Source organism: Ictalurus punctatus, chromosome 7, assembly GCF_001660625.3.
Source record: "Ictalurus punctatus breed USDA103 chromosome 7, Coco_2.0, whole genome shotgun sequence".
Classification (NCBI taxonomy): domain Eukaryota; kingdom Metazoa; phylum Chordata; class Actinopteri; order Siluriformes; family Ictaluridae; genus Ictalurus; species Ictalurus punctatus.
In genome coordinates, this window is record NC_030422.2 from 2,589,697 (window position 1) to 2,612,628 (window position 22,932).

General features: G+C 38.9%; 1 protein-coding gene and 1 pseudogene across 1 annotated transcript; both read left to right on the forward strand.

Annotated features, from left to right (window-relative positions):
- The first annotated feature begins 3,989 nt into the window (after positions 1 to 3,989).
- LOC128628619 (carcinoembryonic antigen-related cell adhesion molecule 5) lies at positions 3,990 to 22,906 on the forward strand. Its single transcript, XM_053681454.1, has 10 exons — positions 3,990 to 4,020; positions 12,088 to 12,123; positions 12,265 to 12,513; positions 12,646 to 12,918; positions 13,892 to 14,143; positions 15,027 to 15,293; positions 17,604 to 17,870; positions 20,664 to 20,912; positions 21,629 to 21,745; positions 21,841 to 22,906. The coding sequence occupies exons 1-10, from the start codon at positions 3,990 to 3,992 to the stop codon at positions 21,897 to 21,899; spliced, it is 1,800 nt and encodes a 599-aa protein (XP_053537429.1). The 3' UTR covers positions 21,900 to 22,906.
- LOC128633145 (uncharacterized) lies at positions 4,560 to 4,686 on the forward strand (annotated as a pseudogene).
- Positions 22,907 to 22,932: the final 26 nt, after the last annotated feature.

Here is a 22,932-nt window from a genome sequence, read left to right on the forward strand (position 1 = left end):
TCGCGAGGAAGGGTCAGGCGTGGTGTAGACGGGGGCCTTAATTTTAAGAGAAACCATGAGGAGCAATTTAGAAGGGTAGCTGAGTCAAGCTGCTCCCGTGAGATAACAGTGAGACCAAGGTCTCTCTAAATTGTTTTCTCTCTCTCCCACTTTCAATCCTAATGGTAGTCAGAAAGTCCTCATTCAAAACATAATGGTAAATTTGACAAGGCTCTTTTTAAACATCATGGTAATGTAGATGAGCTATTTTTTAACCCTATTGGTATTGATATCATAGTCTTTCTAATCTATATTGGTTATTTACTGTGTAAATACAGTATAAATACTGGAGCTTGAGCTCCAGGTGTAAGATCACTTCTGAGAATTCTCATCAGTGTGGATCTCGTGTGGTGGAACGGAACCAATAAATCTGGACCCTTGCGTCTTCTCACTCACGGCTGGTGTCTTTTTTTTCTATCTCCAACTGGGTTCACAGATGTGAGTATTTGCTTCTATGTTGAATTTTAAGTGTCTTTGGGTAATAGGCTAAATTTGGGCCAGCATTTGGCACCCCAGATGAGACTGGGTTAAGATCTATATGTCTGTAATCTCTCCCATGGGATTTTACTCTCCAAGCAACAGATAGGCCATGTAGAAAGAAGGCATTGCATACGCCTGTTATTTCAAAGCTCTGTCTTAGTGGTCTGTTGTTACGATTGGGAAGCCCCCGGGGTGGGAAGAAAGTCTAAAGTTGGTCTCCAAAAGAACCTTGTGTGAGTGAGAAGAGGTAAGAGAAGTGTGAACCGATTGTAATTGTGTAAGGGCTATGAATAAGGTTCATAAGACTGTTTAATGAAATTGTATGTCTTGTGTGAGTGAAAGTCCTGCAATACCACTGGTTAAAAATTCCAGGGCTGGATAGGAAGCAGGTGGATGTGAGGCCTCAAACCCCAGATACCGGCTACTAGAGGTGTCGGCTGCATTGGTGGGGGACCACTAATACCGCTGGACTGAGTCCAGGTCTGGATAGAGAGGGGTATAAATCCTGGGCCCAGGTCCGGGTCACGCAACTTAGGGAACGGACCCAGCGTGCCCGGTGTATGAATGTGTAATAACAAATGTGTGTGCTTATAATACGAGTGTGGTGTGAGAGCGTGCATGCATGTGCGATAAGCTCTGAAACTTAGTTTTGGAGACAGGGAAAAATGTATTCATTAGTGCTCTGAACATGAGCTCCATACATAAGGAGATAAGTGTGTTGGATAAGCTTTGAAAATTAGTTTTGGAGAAAGTTGCATTTAATTTATATGACTGTACGCTTCATACATACGGAGCTGGTGTGAAAGTGCTTTATACTCTGAGACCACAATTGTGTGCATTGATATGTATGTACTCTGAGTGTTTGTGAGTCCCTAGGGCAGCTGGACCGAGTACGGACGGAAGGGGATAAACAGGCATAAATCGGTACGAGATAGGTTAAGCAGGCCGGAACAACAGGACAAGGTAGGAGGAAAACATTTGGCTGTGAGGGATAACGTAGGGTTTTAGGGGGGGCATGTACAAAAGACTCTAAGGGCTGAGAGGTGTGAGACACGACCTGCAGTAGAGTTATGGTTGAATGTAAGAAAGGGATGAGCCCGATAGAGAGGGTGATAAGCAAACACTGTACAGATGAGAAAGACATTAGGCATTATTGTAAAAAATGGAGTGAGAAGACTAGTGTTGAGTGGAAATGGCCCGAGGAAGGTACTCTATATGAACAGCTATGCCAGATAATGAAAGAGAGATTAGCTGTATAGAATGAACAGAAAAAAGGCCTGAGAGTGAGGGAGAAAGGTGTGAAGACAGAGAAGATAGTGGACTGGTTTGTGAACCCAGGGAAGGAGGAGAAGGAGAAGCATAGACGGCAGAGAGAACGAGCAGAGGCAGTGGTACGGAAGAAAGAAGAAAGGGAAGCAAGCCTAGAAAAAAAAATATAAGAGGCCATTCAGAAAGAACGGGCCGAGGCCCCGCCCCCATATAACCCTCAGTACCGCCCTGTGTGAGACCTGTCAGAAGTTCCCCCACCTGCCAGGCTCTACATGATGGGGGTGACTGGGAAATTTACAGAATCTGGCAACCTTTTCTGTTCTTTGTCAGAGACGTGGATGCTGACAGTATTGTTATGTGATCATTGTCTATAATTTTATTTCTTTTGCTCTCTTCTGTGGTGGTCTGGCTTTATAATATGTAATATGTATGTTCTGTGTCTGGCACTTGGGGGGGGGGGGGGGGGTTGTTCTGTCTGTTTGGTTGGTGTTGTATGTTTAATTTGAAAAATGTTAATAAAGAAACCTTGATAAAAAAAAAAAAAATAACCATTCAGTAAATGTTGTGATTAATTGACATTATTACACAAAACGTTTATTTATTCTTATTTGTTCGTCAGCAAATATGTGATTTTAAATGATTTTAATGATTACACAGTTTAAATGATTAGCAGTTAAGACATGAAACATTATTGTGGTTTGGTTTATATTCTAGTTGAGCTGTGTGAGAAATGAGGAAATGCTGTCATTCACATTCTCAGTAAAGCCACAATTAAAACAGAAACACCTGCTTGTTCTCACTCTAGTTTCTGTGGTAAACACTAACAGCACTCAGTGAGCTGAGCTAATAATAAAAGATGAACATAATGTTAGATCTTATCTCATCTTATAACACATTACTTTGTGCTGCCATTAAATGCATCTAAACACAGAGAACTCAGAATGTAAATAACTTGAATCATCAACAGGCAGAAAGAAGAATTAACATAAAAGCTTTAAGTACAGTGCTGTGTTCACACAAACTGTATTTTATCTCCTAGTCTGTTGAAAATTGTTAACAGTAAGCAAGATGCAAAAAGGAGGAAAATCCTGAGACTCAGTGGAGGTTCACTGTGACCTTCAGCAGCAACAGGAACCTGTAGAACTGTGGAAAGCTAATGGGATTCAGTAAATAAAGAGCTAATTGTTTATCATACTTGTGGGGATTAGTATAAAATTTATACATTAAATACCTATTAGTGAGGCCAGTATGGTGTGCTCACTTAATGGTCTATGTGGGTCCAAATGCACAGTCGTTGGGATGAGACATTAAACCAAGGTCCTGGTTCACTATGGTCATTTAAAATCCCAGGACACTTCTTGTAAGGAGTAGGGGTATAACCCTGGTGTCCTGATGAAAGTCCTCCATTGGCCCTTATCTAGCATGGCCCCCTAATAATCTCCATCTCTGAATTGGCTACAACACTCTCCTCTCCTCTCCACCAATGGATGGTGTGTAGTGGATGTCCTATTGCATCATACACACTGGTGGTGGTTGAGAAGACCCCCCCCCCCCCCCCCCATGCATCTAAGGAATTATTATTATTATTATTTATTTATTTATTTATTTATTTATTTATTTATTTATTTTATTATTATTGTAAAATGGATGAAGCTATGCACAGATTTATTGGAAAAATCTAAATATCGGAATCCCTTTCACTGATCACATCTAGGTTGTAGATTTAAGAACCCCATTTTGTGACTAGTAGAAGCCCTGCCTCCCAGCTTCATAGGAGGTTCTGACATCATGTCCAGTGAACTTTTCTGATCTTTATGGAATGCATCAAACCCAAAACCTGAAGTAAATCTGACAGAATAGAAAAGTTTCTTGATTTAGGAAAGACCTCGTTCTTTTAAGAGTGTTAGCTTGCTTACTCAATCAAACGAGATAAAAAGCTTTACAGAAAGGTCCACTGGATGTCTTGTTGAGATCAATCATGAACCTGAGTGAAGTAGCAGAGGAACTGTACAAGTTCAGGAGTTGAATAAAGTTATGTTTTGCAAATTGTTGTTATAATTTCTGGGTTCACCTGAAAAGATCACATCAACTTTGACCAGAACGGAAGTCTTTCTGTCTTTCTCTCTGTGTGTAAGAACACAGGAAGTGTAGTGTCTTTAACACAGTCTACTGATCAGTCAGTCCTTCATCTGAGTGACAGGATGGAGCTCCGTCCACTCCGTGTGATGATCTGTGAGTAAATGTTTTCTTTGTGTCTTCATTAGAGTGAGTGGTGGCTTAAAACAATATGTTCAGATGAAGTCTAATGTCCTGTGTGATGAGGTTAATATGTGATTAGAACATTTTCGTAAGAACCCAAATGTCTTCAGACTGCAGCAATAACAATAACTTGGCCTGCTGTTCCAATGGTGTCAGAGGGGACTAAATATTTTTTATTTTCAGCATAGTTTATGTGGATTGCTGTTAATTGGGTGTGTCCTCACTGCAGCCTGTAGTGTAATGACATTAGATTAGATATACTACGTACTGGATGTTCTAACCTTAACACTAACCCCAACCCTAACCATAGATGGATAAGAGTGATGTACTGTGTCTGCCGTTGGCGCATGCGTGTTACAACATACATTACGTAGTGGATCTAATCCAATGCAATCTAATCTAATCTAATCTAATCACACTACAAACTGCAGTTTCCTTTGGTTCATTTTAGTGCATATGTGTAGAATCTAAAATCTACAGGATTTGGGTGTTATTTTGGGTTGTAGAGTGTCTGAGGTGGCATGGAGTTTTTTTCTGAGCGTGAATCAGATTTTAGTTCATGATATTTTTGTGGGCTTTTATCATGGATGAACATTTTCTGTTTCTTAGAACGTATGAAAGGAAGAGTACATGATCAGAGTGTTATGTGGTTAGTTTTAAATAAATAAATAAAAGACAGTGTTGATAAGTTGTGTGTGAGCGTGTTTGTGTGGTAAGAATTGCGGCTGCATCCGAAATGGCATACTGTGACAGGTCTACTGCATTAGATTCAGTAGCCTACCTGCTACACTAGATTCAGTACCTACTGCATTACATTCAGTACCTACTACATTAGATTCAGTACCTACTGCTCAGTTGTTGATACAGTACAGTACTGATCAGTAGTAAGTGGTAAGCATGAATACAAACCAGACATACCACTTGGTGCCGATTCTGACAGCTCGTCTGTGCCAGTCCCGTTGCATTATGGCAGAGGTTCTCAACCTTTTGTAACTAAAGCCCCCCCAAGCCTCCCCTATCATGTGGCACCCCCCCATATTAGAGGAGACCAGGTATAATTATGATCTATTCTATACTAAATATATATATATATATATATATATATATATATATATATATATATATATATATATATATATATATATATATATATGTATATCTTATATATTATAAATATGTACATTATATATATGTTTTTGACTGATAGATAGATAGATAGATTATTTTATTTTTGCTTTAGTGTTTTTGTACTTTTTTATTACTTTTCATAACTTTTATGACATTTATAAAGCTATATAATGGACAGGTATTGAACATGAATGATATAAAGTGTTCCTGAACACTATGAATACTTTGAACAAGAGAACTATGTAAAACATGTTGCATTCCAGTTGTCTCGCATTCTAAAAACATTCACATTGGGAAGAAGGGCGTGTCTCGTTATCCATGACATTGTTAAATCTCTGGCTCTCAGCCCCTCACTGAACAGAGCAGATTCAGAGGGAGGTGTGAGTGCAGCATGAAAGCAAGACCTCGCGCTTGCAGGACAGTACTGGCCACAAATGGAAAGTTGCTAAGGTTTGTCCAAAAAGTCGCTAAATTTGTCACTAGGTGCTTATTTTTTTGCAAAAAGAAAGTCGCTAAAGGGGTCTGAAACGTCACTAAGTTGGCAACACTGGTCTGCAGTGACAGCTAGATAAAAGGCAGCTAAACTCCACCTGTACCCAGAAAAGAGAAAATACAGAGGGAGAGAAAAGACTGAGTTTTTCATTTATACTCATTCTATTTGAAAATCAATAAAATACACAGAGTACACAACTGATGCCCTGTCTGTGTTTTTTTCACACCTCCCCAGTGGAGCCCCTGGTTGAGAACCACTGCATTATGGGATAGCATAGTGTCCAGTGCTATTACTTTTGGCGTACTACCATAGGCTGAATATCCCTACTACCCTACTACACAGTAGGTGAAAAGCAGTACACCAAAGTAGTAGCATGTCAGAATTCTCAGTATTCATAAAACAGTAGGCGAGAAATACCCAGATGACCTTCTGATTCTGCAGTATGGATCCAGTGGACACTGTGGATACTGCACTATCCCATAATGTAACGCAACTGGCACGGAAGAGCTGTCTGCACCAACATGTCGGATGTAGTATGTCCACTTTGTATTCAGACTACACACATACTGATCAGTACACACTGTTTCAACGAGCTGTAGGTACTGAATCTAATGCAGTACGTACTGTCATGGCATGCGACAGGGCCGTTTCTAGACATAGGTGAACCAGGCAGTCCTTAGGGTGACACCAGCTTGGAGGCACCGATAAGCGCCCCAACACCCTCACCACCACCCGACTAACTGACTAAAGTGTTGTAATTTTATCTTCAGTAAATGGAGGTGAGACCAATCAGACAAGGTTTACAGGAAAATACGTGGAAATTCTTGTGTCTTATTTGCTGACAGCTCTCAATTCTGCCAAAAGCCATCTCACAGTCAGTGTGAGGGGAAAAATGGATATACACTGATTTTTAAAATCATTTTTAGCCAGTAAAGGCACTGAAACTGAATCACTAACATCCACTGATGTGTAAATGTCTATATGAGTTCCAGTTTACGTGAACATGATGTAGCTGCCGCTGAAAACATGTATGGGTCTTTTCTTTCTTTAAGCCTTTAAAGTATTTATTTGTTATGTTGTTGTTATTACAATAATGCAATGTAAATATTAATAATAATTTGCCTATGTGAGTTTTGTTCTACAAGGGTTGCAGAAATAGTGACACCTACAGGTTAAACTAGTGAGCTGCATTGAATTTAAGTTACTGTGGTCATGTGATTAGCCTAACTAATAGCAGTGCAAAAATGTGCATGCAGTTTTTGGTGCTACGCTGTACACGGAGTTATATGCTAAAGAAGAGAATAATTAAACAGTAAAGCGTTACAGCTACTCCTTGATTTCTGGTCGGAAGGCGCACACGGTATGTTGGTTTATGATGTTGTGCGTTTCATGTTTGTATTGTAATGTAATTGTGCAATGTTTCCTAAGGCCATTAATGCTAGTTTAATATGTGAGCAAGATGAATGAATAATCATGGACTCTTAAGAACATGCTTATGTGCAATATGCTCATGTGAGAATGTGTTATGTACTTTATTTCAGTTTTTCACGGTGTTTGATGGTGATTGATGGTGTTTGACGGTGATTGAATGTGCTTATGTTGTGAAGGAATGCAATAAAAGAAACGACAAACATCAGTTGAAGCGTATGTTTTAATCTGACCAGAAGAATAAGTTTGGGAGCAGCTACACAAGGACAGATAATGTACTCTGCATGGTTCTGTAGCAGCTAAACCCATACAATGATAGCTTAGTTAGCTTAGCTTGACACCAAACTAGCCTAGTGTCATGTTAGCCAAAAAGTTTTATATTTTATGGTCTGGTAGTCCTGCAAACAATGAAACACCTGAGGCAAGTTTTATGATAAATCCAGCTTTTTATCTGATCAAGTCATACATTGGCAGGTAAATTACCACAGCCTTCAATAAAAAAATAGGCTACTAGCTGAGTTGAGAATGTTGAGCTGGAGAACTTTACCTCAAGTTTTACTACCTGTACCACTGAGTTGGGAATTGTGATTCATATCAAATAGGTCCATCAGCAAGGTTTTTACAAACAGATTATGAAAGATTATGCAGACACTTTTTATGAAATTATGGGGACATTAACAAAACATCATGGGAGCATTAAGAGAACATTAGGGGAACGTACTGCAAACCTATCTTTCCAAACCACATCTTTCTATTTCCATAAATAAAATGTTCCTGGTTAACAAAAAACAAACATTAAAAATGTATGTTCTGAGAACCAAAAATTGTTAGCTGGGTATACCTGATATCATATAATCACCTGATAATACCCCTTAACATGCGTATACTGCCCCCCAGTGGTGACAGCCTCCAAATACATGCATTACACATACATTTACAAGTGCATCTAAAAAAAAATGTTACATTGTGGAAAAAATTATTTTTGCAATAATTTAATATGTATATTTTATATTCATTACACATAAAGTGAAATATTTCAAGCCTTTTTTTGTTGTTGTTTTAATCTCTATGATTTTGGATTACAGCTCACGGAAATCAAAAATCTCAAAATATTAGAATAAAGAACTTATAATACAATAATCAAAGAAACCATGGCTTCCAGAGCACCTCATCAGTGCCACAGGCTGATCGCCTCCATGCCACGGCACATTGATACGGTAATTTGCTAAAGGATTAAAGCTCTGACCGTGTATTGAGTGCATAAATTAACATACCTTTCAGATGCTCGAATTTCTGTATTATAATTTTTTTTTTTCTAATATTCTAAGATACTGAATTTTTGATTCATATTCGCCGTATTCATTGAGATTAAAAGAAAAAAAGGCTTGAAATATTTCACTTTGTGTAATGAATCTAGAAAATATGAAAGTATCACTTTTTGAATTAAATTATGGGAAAAAAACATTTTTCTACAATATTAATTTTTTTTTAGATACACCTGTATCTACAATGGCTCCTACAACACCGACCCCATAATTGTTGGTGTGCAACTACAATCCATTAAATTATAAAAGGAGCTGGAATATGTATGTGTGTATATCTACTTTAGAGATCAATCCTCAGTGTCTTCTAAAAACAGGTAGATTTTAATCACAGGTCTGTCCAGTAATCCTGTTTTAGTTTTGAGTTGTGCAGTTCGTATTAGTCCTCTACTCTCAGGATATGTTTGAGTTATTTTGTCAAGTAGCCAAGAACCCCATGGAGCTGCTGGACCCATGATGATCACAATATCACCAACAGCGAAGCTTCTGTGTGGTTTCATCCACTTCTGATATTCCTGGAGCAGTGGAAGCAATTCTCTGACCCACCTTTTCCAAAAAAGATCAGACAAGTATTGGACTTGTCGCTCTTTACGTGTTTATGTACAGATCACTGTCTTTAAAAAGCCTTGGTGGAAGAGGTGGTTTTGATCTCAGCTGTAAAATGTGATTGGGCGTAAGAGCATCCAAGTTGTTTAAATCATCAGAAGCTTTGTGATGGGGAGGTCATTAAGAATAGCTTCAATTTCACAAAGGATGGTGTGAAAATTCTCATCATCCAACGATTGTTGTTGGAGAGTGGAGTACAGGACCTTCTTTACCAGATGAATGAGCCGCTCCCACACGCCACCGTGATGCGATGCAGCAGGGGGATTAAAGTCCATTTGAGTCCCTCAGATAGAAACATGTACGCAGGATTTAGTCATGATCCAGTGTGTTCAAAGCTGTCTGGAGCTCTCTTTCTGCTCCAATGAAATTTGTGCCATTATCAAACTTTAATGCATGAGTCTCAGCCATTTTTTATTCTCCCATCTTGCCCTGTAGACGTTGACGGACAACGCATTCTGAAAATTTATTTCTACAGGCAGAGTTTCAATTTATAACTCATTACCTTTTTTGAAGTGTTGACATGTGGCTTCCTCCAGCATGACCTAGTTTTTATGAACATGTGGCCAGATGAGTTTGGATACATGGTGTTCCTTTAACAAGATAACAGGACGTTTCATCTCTTCTGGCATCGCTGCTCTACTAAGTCCTCCACCAACTTTGAGCACACCATCCATCAACACTGGATGAAGGTTATGAATATCACAGCTGCTGTTGTGGATAAAAAATGTCATAAAATAAACATAAGGGAGAAGAAGGAAAAAACGGGCACCTAGACACATAGAAGCGGGATTAGGCGGACATTGACAGATTGGAATTACGAGCAATTTAAGAGCAGTAATAGTCAAAAAAAAAGTCAAAAAGAAGTGTACGAGCTGAGGAGTGCTAAAAACACACACACACACACACTCGTACAGTCAAGGGCGGGCAAGTAGACACAACATACATACACACACACTCTCTCTTCCTCATACACACACATGAATAACTTTAATAATATCTTATAGTAATAGAGAAACTCTATAAAAAAAACAGAATAGTAGGATATGCAGGACAGTGGAACTGTAATGATATTAAGAAGTTGGAAGTACAGTAAACCGCTTTTCAAGTAGTATAAATATATATAAAATAAGAAATATAGTGCAAATATGAAAATAAATTATAAACAAGAAATACAGGAAAAAAAGGAAAATATAACTTACTCATGATTCAGGTGGTGAAGATTGTCGTCTCGCAAGGAAAGCCGTAATTTTTAGAGAACCATGAAGAGAGCCAGTTATAAGGGTGGGTCAAACTGCCCCCCCCCTCCCCCCCCTCGAGATAACGGTAAGACCAAGTTCCCTCCCGGTTGTTTAGTCGTCTTGTCTACGTCATTTTTTTTACCTAGGGAATTGAGAATCCTGGTTTCTGACTACCTAGGTAAATGAGAATCCTGGTTTTTGACAACCTAGGTAGCTAGAAACTCTGGGTTTTTGTTTCCTGGGTTGTTGGAAATGCCTGGGTTCTGATTTTATGTGTAAATTAAAACCCCTGGTTTCAATTCTATGGGTAAGTGAAATAGGCCTTTTCTGGAAACATATGGGTTATCTAGTGTGTAAATACAGTATAAATACTGGAGCTTAAGCTCAGGGTATGGGGATCACTTCTGAGAATTCTCATCGGTGTGGATCTCGTGTGGTGGAATGAAACAATAAAGCTGGACCCTTGCTTCTTCTCACTCACGGCTGGTGTATTTTTTCTATCTCCAACTGGGCTCAGAGGTAGATATGAGTATTGGCTTCTAAGTTGAATTTTAAATGTTTTTGGGTAATAGGCTAAATTCGAGCCAACACTGCTCTTTACTCCAGATCTTCCATTTTGCAAGGCAGCAATCTCTCCCTTGTGCGTCTCTTGTTGAGAAAATCTGATGATTGCCAAATCTGCAACAGCAAGATCTTCTACTTCTACTTTGACCATGTAATCCAGCCCTGCAGATCTTCATTTCCCTTTTGACTCTGTCCTGCTCTGTGATAGGATCACCTGTTTCAGAAGAAAGTGAAGACTGAATGAACCTTCTATATTGTCTTAGCTTTAAGAGAACATCTTTGAACTTTAAAAGCCATGCCAGTTTTCAGTTTTACACTCGACAGTCATCCTCATAGACATTTTTTCAGAGAAATGTTTCAGTACGTTGCACAGTCCAAGTCTGAATGTGTTCATTTACCTGTACGTGCTACTGAGATCGGGTTTTTTTCCTCATAGGAAACGCAGCGCAGCGCGCGCGTTAGAACATGTGAGCGCGCGTGGACGAGCAAGGTGCGCGAGCACCTGCTTTCCCTTTGGTGACATTCGTGACGTTTGGACACGTGCATTTGTTATGTTTTGTTATGTCTCCTCCCTGCTCTGTCATTGGCTATTGTTTCACGTGTGTCTGAATTACCCTCAGCCGTCAGACATTACGAGACTGAGTATGTTTGTGTATATATACCGCGCACCTCCCAGCGCACAGCGCGGAATGTTGGATTAGATTAGATTAGATTAGATTAGATTAGATTAGATTAGATTAGATTAGATTAAGTCAGTCAGTCAGTCAGTCAGTCAGTCTTCATGTGTAGTTCACGCTGGTTTCTCCGCTCCCAGTTCATAGTCATAGTTTATGTGTCATGTTTTGTATCTCGACCTGTTTTCGGTGACCACGACATAGTTTCCTGCCTTGCCCCGTGTAGGCCTGTTTGCCGATCGCCTGACCTCTTGCATGTTTTGGATCACGTTTTGGATTTACCTGCCTGTGTTTCTCATTAAATAAAACTGTTCCTACTGCACTTGCATCCGTCCCTATCTCCCTTACGTCACAAGACGTGACATTAAACATGAGACAGTAATGAGCAGCATAGTGACCTGAGAGAAAATAGCTTTTTCTAAACTCCATTCATTACTGAAACAGGTCGATATATTGCATTTCTTATAGCTGAAGTGAAACTAAATACAGATTTTGTTGCAGTATATGACATTGTTCTCATTTGTCTTCTTAAAGAAAAGAAACAAGTCAGCGTTACATCATATTCTCTGTTCCTCTTCCCTTTTTAGTGCTTATTTCACTTATCCGAGTCGGACAAGCTCAAGGTGATTTATACATATTTTATTGCCTATGTTGTGTACATGTTGGATTTGTATTAAGGTGGAGAAGATTGTTTGTACATTGTCATGCAGAATGTAATTTGTTTACATTGACAGTGTGTGTTTGCTTTTTGACTTTTCCAGCAGTGTTTAAACCAGTTCTGTCTGTGGAGCCGAATTCACCTCAAATATTCAGAGGAGAGAGGGTTACACTCACATGTAGGATTTCAGGAGGAAATGGACCGTACTACTGGTACAAAGATGGTGTTTATAGTCACGGTTCTGCTGAAAATTACTACACTATAAAAGTAGATCAGAGTCACAGATACAGATGTTACGGGTCTATTGATGGATGGTTCACGACATGGAGTAATGAAGTGACTCTCTCAGTGATGGGTACATGTCTGATCTTACACTCCTGTAACATGCACTGATACACATAATCATTACAAAACACACTGATTAAATATCAGATGGTCAGAGAAGGGTGTGTTTGACTGGTTTGATGTATTTGTTGTAACTGTACAGAGAGACCAAAAGCCGTTCTGACTCTGCAGCCTGATGGACAGATATTCAGTGGACAGGAAGTCACTTTCACATGTGAAATACGAGGACATGCAGACACTGAGTGGATGTACAACTGGAATAAAGATGGTGTCCAAATATTCTCCTACACTGAGAGCAGTAAATATTCATTCACTGCTGTAGAGTCTCTCAGCGCTAAATACACCTGCAGCGGACGGAGAAGAAGCGACTCTCAGACCTCAGAGACCAGCAACACTGTTACACTCACTGTGTCAGGTGTGTGTGTGTGTGTGTGTGTTAATCCCTTCCTCACACCAATATTTATTAACTTCAGCATCACATCACTACATGCAGTGTGGATTAAAGTCACAAGATTTATTTAAAATGTCACAGATCCGGAAAAAAAACAACGTTTAGTTACTTATCCTGTGTCTAGTAATGATGAATGGTGTAGTTGTACATTCACTGTGTTCAACATTCATAATAGTGAACACACACTGATGAAGATGAATTCATTAAGAGAGTGTATTTATGCACCACTCATAAAGTGCATTTTGAAATAAAAAATGAAAACCTTTTAAACTCCAGTGTGTTTGTTCAGTTATGAAAAAATGTATTCAATTAATTCCATGTACAGTATATATACAGTATAATGATATTGTCACAGCTCAGTCAGATCAGAACTTAATTTCCCAAGATGCAACACTCACTTCTCATGCACGCATGCGCTCACCATCTCCGGAGTTCTGATCAGACACACCTGGCACCAATCACACACACACACACACACACACACACCGCTAGTACTTAGGGATGTCATTCACCTAGAGTCAATGTGAAGTCTACGTTCAGTCAACTCGTTTCTCTGCGTTACCAAGCCGATCTAGTTAGTGAGTCTTCTCGTGATCCTCGACCCCTGTTTCCGGTTTCGACTACGCTCTCTGCCTGACCCCGTTTGTGTTGTTCGTCCGATCGCTTGACCTTTGCCTGTCTTACGACTACGTTTCTTGAACTCCCCGATCCCACGCTCTACACCTGCCCCCGCTCCTGCTTCCGTGCCCACTCGAGGTTCCTGACAGATATTATAAGACCATGTTGTCCATGTGATAAAGTCACACAACTGTAACTGTTTAACAAATGCTGAATATAAATGCATTATTAGACACAAATCATCTGATTAAGATGATAAAACTCTTGTTGATGTTGTAAAGAGGAAAACTTTAATATCATCATCATTTCATATCAACAGAAAAACCCAAACCGACTGTGAGAGTGAATCCTCAGAGCTCCGTCTACACTGGAGACAGAGTTACTCTGAACTGTAATCTGCTGTCTAATGGATGGACTTTTCTCTGGTACAAAGATCGAGTCCAAGTAGCTGAAGACACCAACACACTCCATGATACAGTCTCTAATGCAGGAGGAACAGTGTATCAGTGTAAAGCACGCAGAGGAAACTACGACTCAGAGCTCAGTGATACAGTTACACTTACAGTTAGAGGTACGTCATGCTTTCTACTCCCTCGCTGCATGTTTTAAGTTATTTCTTATTATATTTTAGATATTTATAAAGCCTGTCATTCATGAACAGTAGAGCAAAAGTTAAAGTAGCGCTGAGTGTGTGTTCATCAGGAAGAGAATCTCTGTTATAAGAGATACAGACTATCAGATATCAGTGTTATGTAGGGATAATAAATCTCATGGTAGTAAAAAGATGGAAATTATAATTACACAGCACTCATGTTAATCAGACTCATGATGGTGTTTATAACTGTAACTGAAACACAGACATTAGTGCTGAAACACTCACTACAGAATATTAAATTATGATCAATATAGAAAGAATGTACAGTGTGTGTCTGATACCAGAGGCCTTAAAGCTACACTGTAAATAAATCACCTGCTTCGTCTCTATAAGTGCTGACTAATCACTTTGGAAATCATACATAAGAGACCTGGAGCCAGATCACATCAGGATCTCGAGTAATTGTAGGATTTTTTTTCTTTTGCTCCACTCTGCTTCCTTACCAATGACCAAAACATGGAATTATACAGAATAAAATGTGATGTCAAATAAATGGATTAAAAAAACAACAATTATTCATATGAAAAATCTCAAACTTCTGTTCATTTTATTAAACAAATCTGAATAATGCTTTACTATAAATACATCTATCACAATACCGAATGATTAGAATCAGGATCTGTTGAAGACGCTGGACTTTTTGGTGCAAGTGGTTTTAACTTGTCCAAAATATTTTTCAGACTTACATGTGTAATGTTACATTCTTTTCCAAAATCTCCTAAACGCTACACGTTCATGAAAACCAATCAATCAAAAGCATACTAATTATTTCAGGAAATATTTTACTATCTTTGTACAGCGCTCCCAAAACCTGTGGTGTCCATAAATCCTGATGAACTGGTGTACAGAGGAGAGACTGTCACTCTCAGATGTGACCTACAGGATGAAGAGGACTCTGACTGGATCTACAGCTGGAATAAAGATGGTTCTGGTGTCAGTAGTGAACAGGAGTACAGAATCAGTAGTGCTGAAACATCTCATGCAGGTAAATACACCTGTAGAGGAAGAGAGAGAGGAGGCTCACACTCCTCACACACCAGTGATGCTGTTACACTGACTGTATCAGGTGAGTGTGATCATCTCCTCAGTACTCATTAACCTCAGCTTCACCTCAGCACTCAGTACTGGTGTAGATTAGAGCTGCACAATATGCATACAAAGTGTGATATGCAGTAAAGATGTTGGACTTTGAGATGATGATGTGAAATGCAGTCGATGAAGACTAAAGATGTGATTTTTATTTATTTGCTGATTCAATGTGCTGCAAAATGCTGAACATGAAAATGTCCCAGGTTTATCCAATAATAAATAATATTAATGGCAAAATATCTCTTCTTTTTTTATTATTACTGCATTAAGTGTAAAATGAAATAATAAAATGCATTCTGCTGGTTCAAACATTTTATATTGAAGGATGTTTTAAGAGACCAGCAACACTGCTACACTCACTGTGTCAGGTGTGTGTGTGCGCGCGCGCGTGTGTGTGTGTGTGTGTGTGTGTGTGTGTGTGTGTGTGTGTGTGTGTGTGTGTTAATCTCTTCCTCACACCAATATTTATTAACTTCAGCATCACATCACTACATGCAGTGTGGATTAAAGTCACAAAAATTCAAATATTTCATATTGAAGGATGTTTTAAATAACAGTCAAACATAATGCAGTACATTTTGTCTGTACACTTTTTCTTGAATAAGAGAACAATGTACTTCACATTAAATCTACTCTCACAAAAACTAAATTACTTTCACAAATACCACAAAATAGTTTGATAGATATTCATGAATAATTTCACTATGACAGGAGTCTTTACAGTGTATCAGTAATAGTGTGTTTGTCTGTAGTAGTGATTAGTGTGTTAAACACTCTGACAGCAGAACATGAACAGTTAACATCCTGAACTGTGTGTTTCATCTCCAACTGCAGAAAAACCTAAACCTGAACTCACAGCAAGTCATGAAGGAGCTGTACTGAAAGGAAACTCCGTGACTCTGTCCTGTACACTGAAGCTGCAGTCTGCTGGATGGAAGTTTTACTGGATCAAACCCACACAGAGCACTGAGACTGAAACAGACTACTACATCTTCAGCTCCGTTAGAGTCTCTGATGGAGGTCAGTACAGGTGCAGAGCTGGAAGAGGAAACCCAGTCTACTACACACACTACAGTGATGCACTCTGGGTAAATGTTACTGGTGAGAAAAAACAGGTTGCAAAACACTGCATCATCACTAATCACTTAAATATACAGCAGTTGTAGTATTAGAACTGTATATTATTGAAGTGTGTTCGTATTTGGTTTAATAATGAAACAAAAATAAAATAATAAAATGAATAATAAAATTATGTTTCTGCAGAGAGTGCTAAAGCTGTGGTGACCATAAAGCCTGATAAACATGTGTTCAGAGGAGAGACTGTGACTCTCAGATGTGAAATACAGGGAGGAGGAGACACTGAGTGGACATACAGCTGGTATAAGAAAGATAACACACTCTACCCATACCGCAGAACACAGGAGTTCAGCTTCAGCTCAGTTAGAAATGATGACAGTGGTGAATACACCTGCAGAGGGTGGAGAAGCAGTGACTATCAGAGATCAGAGATCAGTGATGCTGTTACACTCACTGTATCAGGTGAGTGTGTGAGTTTTTTATCTTATCATTAATTATATATAACAAGATTACCACTCTGTATGATTTTATTTTATTTTATTTTATTTTACATTTGTTGTCCATCAGATGCAGCAGAGGCAGTAGTGAGTGTGTCTCCACTGCGCTGGCTGACTGAAGGAGACTCAGTGACTCTAAGCTGTGAGGTTAAACACTCCTCTACAGGCTGGACATTCAGCTGGTACACAGAGGTTCCCTCCAGAGACAGTCAGGGTTCCCTCAGGTACAGTACAGCGCTCCTCTCAGACAGCAGCAGAGGATCTGGAGGCTCCTACACTCTCAGTCCTGTTACTGTGAATCACACAGGAGTTTATATGTGCAGAGCAGAGAGAGGAGAACCAGTCTTTCACACACGGCTCAGCAACCTACAGCCACTGTGCATCACTGGTGAGGAAATAAATCAACAATAGAGTTGAGTTGGAGTGTAGCAAATGTACATTTATTAATATTAAGTGTTGTATCTGTGCTAATGTGTTGTGTAATAACTGTTTATTTAAACTCCTTAGTGAGGAATGTGTAAAGCAGCTGAATAAGCACCTGATAGTAGATTTTTATTCGGATATCATTGTCTAATCAGAGCAAGTATTAGTCCTGTGGTAATTTTAATGTTACACATGTTTACTAAACTGTACACTGAAATTAACATCATAATAAAATCAAAATACATGTTAATTTTCAGAATAAGATCTGAATTATAATGTGTGTGTTTCAGGTGAATCTCCTCCAGTGTCTCTGATCATCAATCCCAGCAGAACTCAACACTTTACTGCTGACTCTCTCTCACTGAGCTGTGAGGACCAGAGTGACTCTACTGCATGGACAGTGAGAGGATACACACACAGTGAGGCAGTGTCTGATTGTTCATCAGTTTCAGGATCTACATGTAACATCAGCTCCCTCTCTACATCACACACTGGAGTTTACTGGTGTCAGTCTGAATCTGGAGGACGCAGTAATCCTGTCAACATCACAGTGCACCGTGAGTCTTCAATGTTCTCATCAGTAATAGATGTACAATATACAGGAATAAAGAGAACACTTTTATAATCTACTGAATTGGTGAAAATAAATTATAATATTGTTATAAAGAAACTGAGTGCAGTGTCTAGGGTGACACAGATTTGATGTTTTTATTCAGTCGATTCTAACAAAAGACCAACAGATAGCGCTGTGTTCAGGGCTGCAGAGATCTGAGACACAGAGGTTTATACACACATCTGCACACAAAGATCAGACTCAGAGAATAAAAAAGAGGGAAAAAGATACAGAGAGATGAGACATTTTGGATGTTGTTGGCTCAAATTTAGCCTATTACCTAAAAACACTTAAAATTCAACATAGAAGCCAATACTCACATCTACCTCTGAGCCCATTTGGAGATAGAAAAAATACACCAGCCGTGAGTGAGAAGAAGCAAGGGTCCAGCTTTATTGTTCCATTCCACCACACGAGATCCACACCGATGAGAATTCTCAGACGTGATCCCCATACCCTGAGCTTAAGCTCCAGAATTTATACTGTACTTACACAGTAAATAACCCATATGTTTCAAGAAGACTATGATCTCACTACCAATAGGGTTAAAAAAGAGCTCATCTACCTTACTCTTATGTTCCAGATAAGGGCTATTCCACTTACACATAGAATCAAAATCAGGGGTTTCAATTTACACATAAAATCAGAATCCAGGGATTTCTAATAACCCAGAAAGTCAAAACCAGAGATTTTCAGTTACCCGGAGAATCAAAACCAGAGAATTTCAGTTACCCAGAGAATCGAAACCAGTGAATTTGAATTACCCGTAAAATAGAAAGTGGACAAGACTAAACAATCTAGAGTGACCTTGGTCTTACTGTTATCTCGTGGGGGGGTGGGGGGGGCAGCTTGACTCAGCCACCCTTATAAATGGCTCCTCTTGGTTCTTTCTTAAAATTAAGGCCTTCCTTGCGAGACAAGAACCTTCACCATTTGAGTCATGAGTAAGTTTACATTTTCCTGTATTTCTAGTTTATAATTTATTTTCATATTTGCTCTATATTTCTTAGTTTATATATATTTATACTACTTGAAAAGCGGTTTACTGTACTTCCAACTTCTTAATATCATTACAGTTCTACTGTCCTGCATATCCTACTATTCTGTTTTTTTATAGAGAGTTTCTCTATTACTTTAAGATATTATTAAAGTTATTCATGTGTGTGTATGAGAAAGAGAGAGTGTGTGTGTATGTTGTGTCTACTTGCCCGCCCTTGACTGTACGAGCGTGTGTGTGTGTGTGTGAAAATTAGCACTCCTCAGCTCAGCTCGTATACCTCTTTTGACTTTTTTGACTACTACTGCTCTTAAAGATCTTTAAAGTGTAATTCCAATTTGTCAGTGTCCGCCTAATCCCGCTTCTATGTGTCTAGGTGCCCGTCGTCAGTCCTTCCTCTCCCCTTTGCTGGATGCTAGGTCTCCCTTATGTTTATTTTATGACATTTTTTATCCACAACATTTCCCCCTCTGAGGCTATAAAGCCTCATACACCACCTTAATTAAGCGGGTATCTGTGGAGGAACTGGTTCTGCCGCACCCCATGGCCGTCCCCCGCTAGCTGTCGGAGGATTACTCTAACGAAGCCATAATCCCTGCGCCCGTCCCCGTACTCAAATGGATCCCTTACATTAACCACTTCTACGCAACACTGATCGAATAGGAGCTGAGGAGGTTTTGTAGACCTGGTGGGAGACGTGCTAGTGTTGTGCGCCCCGGGGTCTCATAGTAGATTGGCAGCTGGAGAATGGGCCTACGTCCACTTTGCGCCGGACATGTGTAGATGTACCTAGCCATAACTCTTAACCCTTAACTTACTTCTCCTTTCAACTATATATATATATATATATATATATATATATATATATATCTCGAATCTAACTACCTTGATTATACGTTTGTTTGCCTACATCGATTATAAGTGTGATTAACTGAGTTCCCCTAATCATTTATTACTACTACTACTGCCGTACGTATGAGTGGCCACTACAGTAACTAACTACTTGATTGGATCTACACGTCCCTATCTTTCTCAACTAGGCCTGTCAGCCCACAGTTTTGTATTTGTCAGGACCTGCAGAGTCTTGCTTCCCCCCAAGAAACAAACCACAATCCTGCGCAGTCAGGGGTGGGCGAAAAAACCTCCTATGAGGAAAAATTCCCACCCTGCCAGCACTGTGTGCTCGACAGCACCATTATACTTTTCTCATGCCTGAGTGCATCATATCACAAACATTTTATAACATTTTATAATAATACAACTTGTATTGTAAATATAACCTTTATCACTAACATAAAGAACAAGGTAGACAGAGTTGAGCAAGACACACACACACACAAAGCAGGCGAGAGAGAGAGAAGAGGCATAAATACATTAGACTTACATAAATAAAACTATTATCCCCATATAGAAGTTAGACTGCAGAGGGTAAACCTAAAAAAGCTTCTCTCAATGTTTTAACAATAAGAATATAAACAGAAATAAGAATAACTCATGAAGACTAGTTTAGTTTCAGGATGTTAAGAATATTACAGTGAAAGCTACTTTCACATCTGAATGTTACTGATAAAACTGGCATTTAAGCACATTTTCTCTTTCACACATGAAGACTCTATGAGCGCTGCACTGTGTACACTCTCTCTGATATCTACCACTGATTTACTGTAGCTCTCTGTGTTAAAATCATTACTGTATTTTACACACTTTCTGATTTCAGTGTCTTCTTTCTCTTTCCTACAGATGGTCATGTGATCCTGGACAGTCCTGTCCATCCTGTGACTGAGGGACATCCTCTGACTTTACATTGTTTATCTCGCAACTCAAATACCTCAGCTTCTGGTGTTGATTTCTATAAAGATGGTTCAGTCCTGCAGAACAAGACTACAGGAGAGATGACCATCAGTACTGTCTCAAAGTCAGATGAAGGTTTCTACCACTGTAAACACCCAGAGAGAGGAGAGTCACCCAAAAGCTGGGTTTCAGTCAGAGGTGAGAAACCTTGAGAGAATTTATTTTTATTTGATTCTCTTTTTATTAACAAAGTTTATATGCACAGTGTTTTCAGTCAGCTTTCAAAGTATTTGATTCCCTTTGTAACAATTTAATGCTACTAATGTCTGAATCTGGAGGACGCAGTAATCCTGTCAACATCACAGTGAACCGTGAGTCTTCAATGTTCTCATCAGTAATAGATGTACAATATACAGGAATAAAGATAACACTTTTATAATCTACTGAATTGGTGAACATAAATTATAATATTGTTATTAAGAAACTGAGTGCAGTTTCTAGTGTGACACAGATTTGATGTTTATATTCAGTCGATTCTAACAAAAGACCAACAGATAGCGCTGTGTTCAGGGCTGCAGAGATCTGAGACACAGAGGTTTATACACACATCTGCACACAAAGATCAGACTCAGAGAATAAAAAAGAGGAAAAAAAGAATACAGAGAGATGAGACTTTTTGGATGTCAGTATCATCTTTATCACTAGCATAAAGGCAAATATAACTGCCCTAATGTTCAATTAAATGTATGTGGTTAAAGAAACATCTTAAGTTACAGACAACTTTTCAGACTCATATCTTCACATGAAACTTAAATGTATGATCTGTAAATGTATGCTTTATATATGATTAATTATAATTTATTATGATGATGATTATACAATTATTTTATTATCCATGGTATTTTCCCCTCCAGTTCTATCAGATGGAAAAGCTCCACTGTCGGTACTGAAGCTCCTCAGCAGTGCAGTAGCGGCCTCTCCGTATGTGCTGGTGACCATCATTCTGGCAGTGAAATGTTACAGAGCTCGAAGTAAGACCTCACAGTGTTCTTCATTAGCCTTAAAATTAAACCCTGACATTTAATAAGAGGCTAATTTGAAGTGTTCATGAGTGTGTATTTTACAGCTGACCCTGATGAGGACAACAGACCGTACAGAGTGATAGAAGCTGAAGCGTCTGTCTGAGTCTCAGGTGTTTACGTTATTTTTTATCATCTAGCGTTTATATAACAGCAGCTCCCCGTGCAACAGAGAACACTGCATTTAGCCCATGGAGCTGTAACGTGATGAACGAACGACTCTGACACGAAGACTCGAGAGCTGAAATAATCATTTCTGTTTCCGGGGAACAGACGTGAGAAATGCGACGTGACAAAAGAAAGAACGACTCGGATCGGGAGGTGAGGTGAACTAACAGACTGTATAGCCTGAAGACCTAATGCTAAGCTATTAATTAATCATTTCTCTTTCTCATAATTTGGCCTTGGCTGCAATAGCCTATACTTTATTTTTTATTCCAAATGTTATCAACGTTTGCGTAAGTACTAGATGTGTTGGTGAATTTAACATGTAACATTTTAATTATATTCTGCTGAAATGAAAGAAATGACTTGAAAAAAGATTTGTTCATTTTGCTGAACGAGATTCAAAGATCCGAGTCAGTAAAATGGTCCGAACTTCCCATCACTACTGCTCACTGCAGAGCCAAATAGATGGAGCTGGACGTCTAGCTCCACCTCTCTTGATCTAGTCTAGTAATCTATGGATCTAGTCTAGTTCCACCTCTATGGTTCATTTCGCCATCTACTGGCTGTTAATGTCAATGCAAGCCCTTCATTAGATCAAACTTACCTAAAGGGGAAAAAATGTTGATTGTTAATGCACGAAGGTTAGGTCAAAGTAACCATGAGACTTGCATGGAACTGGAGATGCTGGCATAGCTAATATTGCCTCATCTTTCTTTAACATTTTTCATGATTTCATGATTTTTCTGCACTGTTTCTGTGACAAACTAGACTACCTTCTTTTTTCCCCCACTGTATTTAGGCTATGTAAGCTATTTGTGAATTTTCTCAGTCATGTGATTCATTAATGTAATAAAGTATGCTCCTAATATGCTCTTTGCTTTTAAACATGGGAACTGAGTTACCCTTGCAGGTGTGATAATAAATAAATAAATAAATAAATAAATAAATAAATAAATAAATAAATAAAATGA

What these genes read in the sequence shown, in the direction of transcription:
- LOC128628619 (XM_053681454.1), top strand. Translation starts at nt 3,990, where the DNA reads ATGGAGCTCCGTCCACTCCGTGTGATGATCT. An exon ending in CCGAGTCGGACAAGCTCAAG is followed by an intron (nt 12,124 to 12,264) that starts GTGATTTATACA and finishes CTTTTCCAGCAG; the next exon opens with TGTTTAAACCAGTTCTGTCT. An exon ending in AAGCTGGGTTTCAGTCAGAG is followed by an intron (nt 20,913 to 21,628) that starts GTGAGAAACCTT and finishes TTTCCCCTCCAG; the next exon opens with TTCTATCAGATGGAAAAGCT.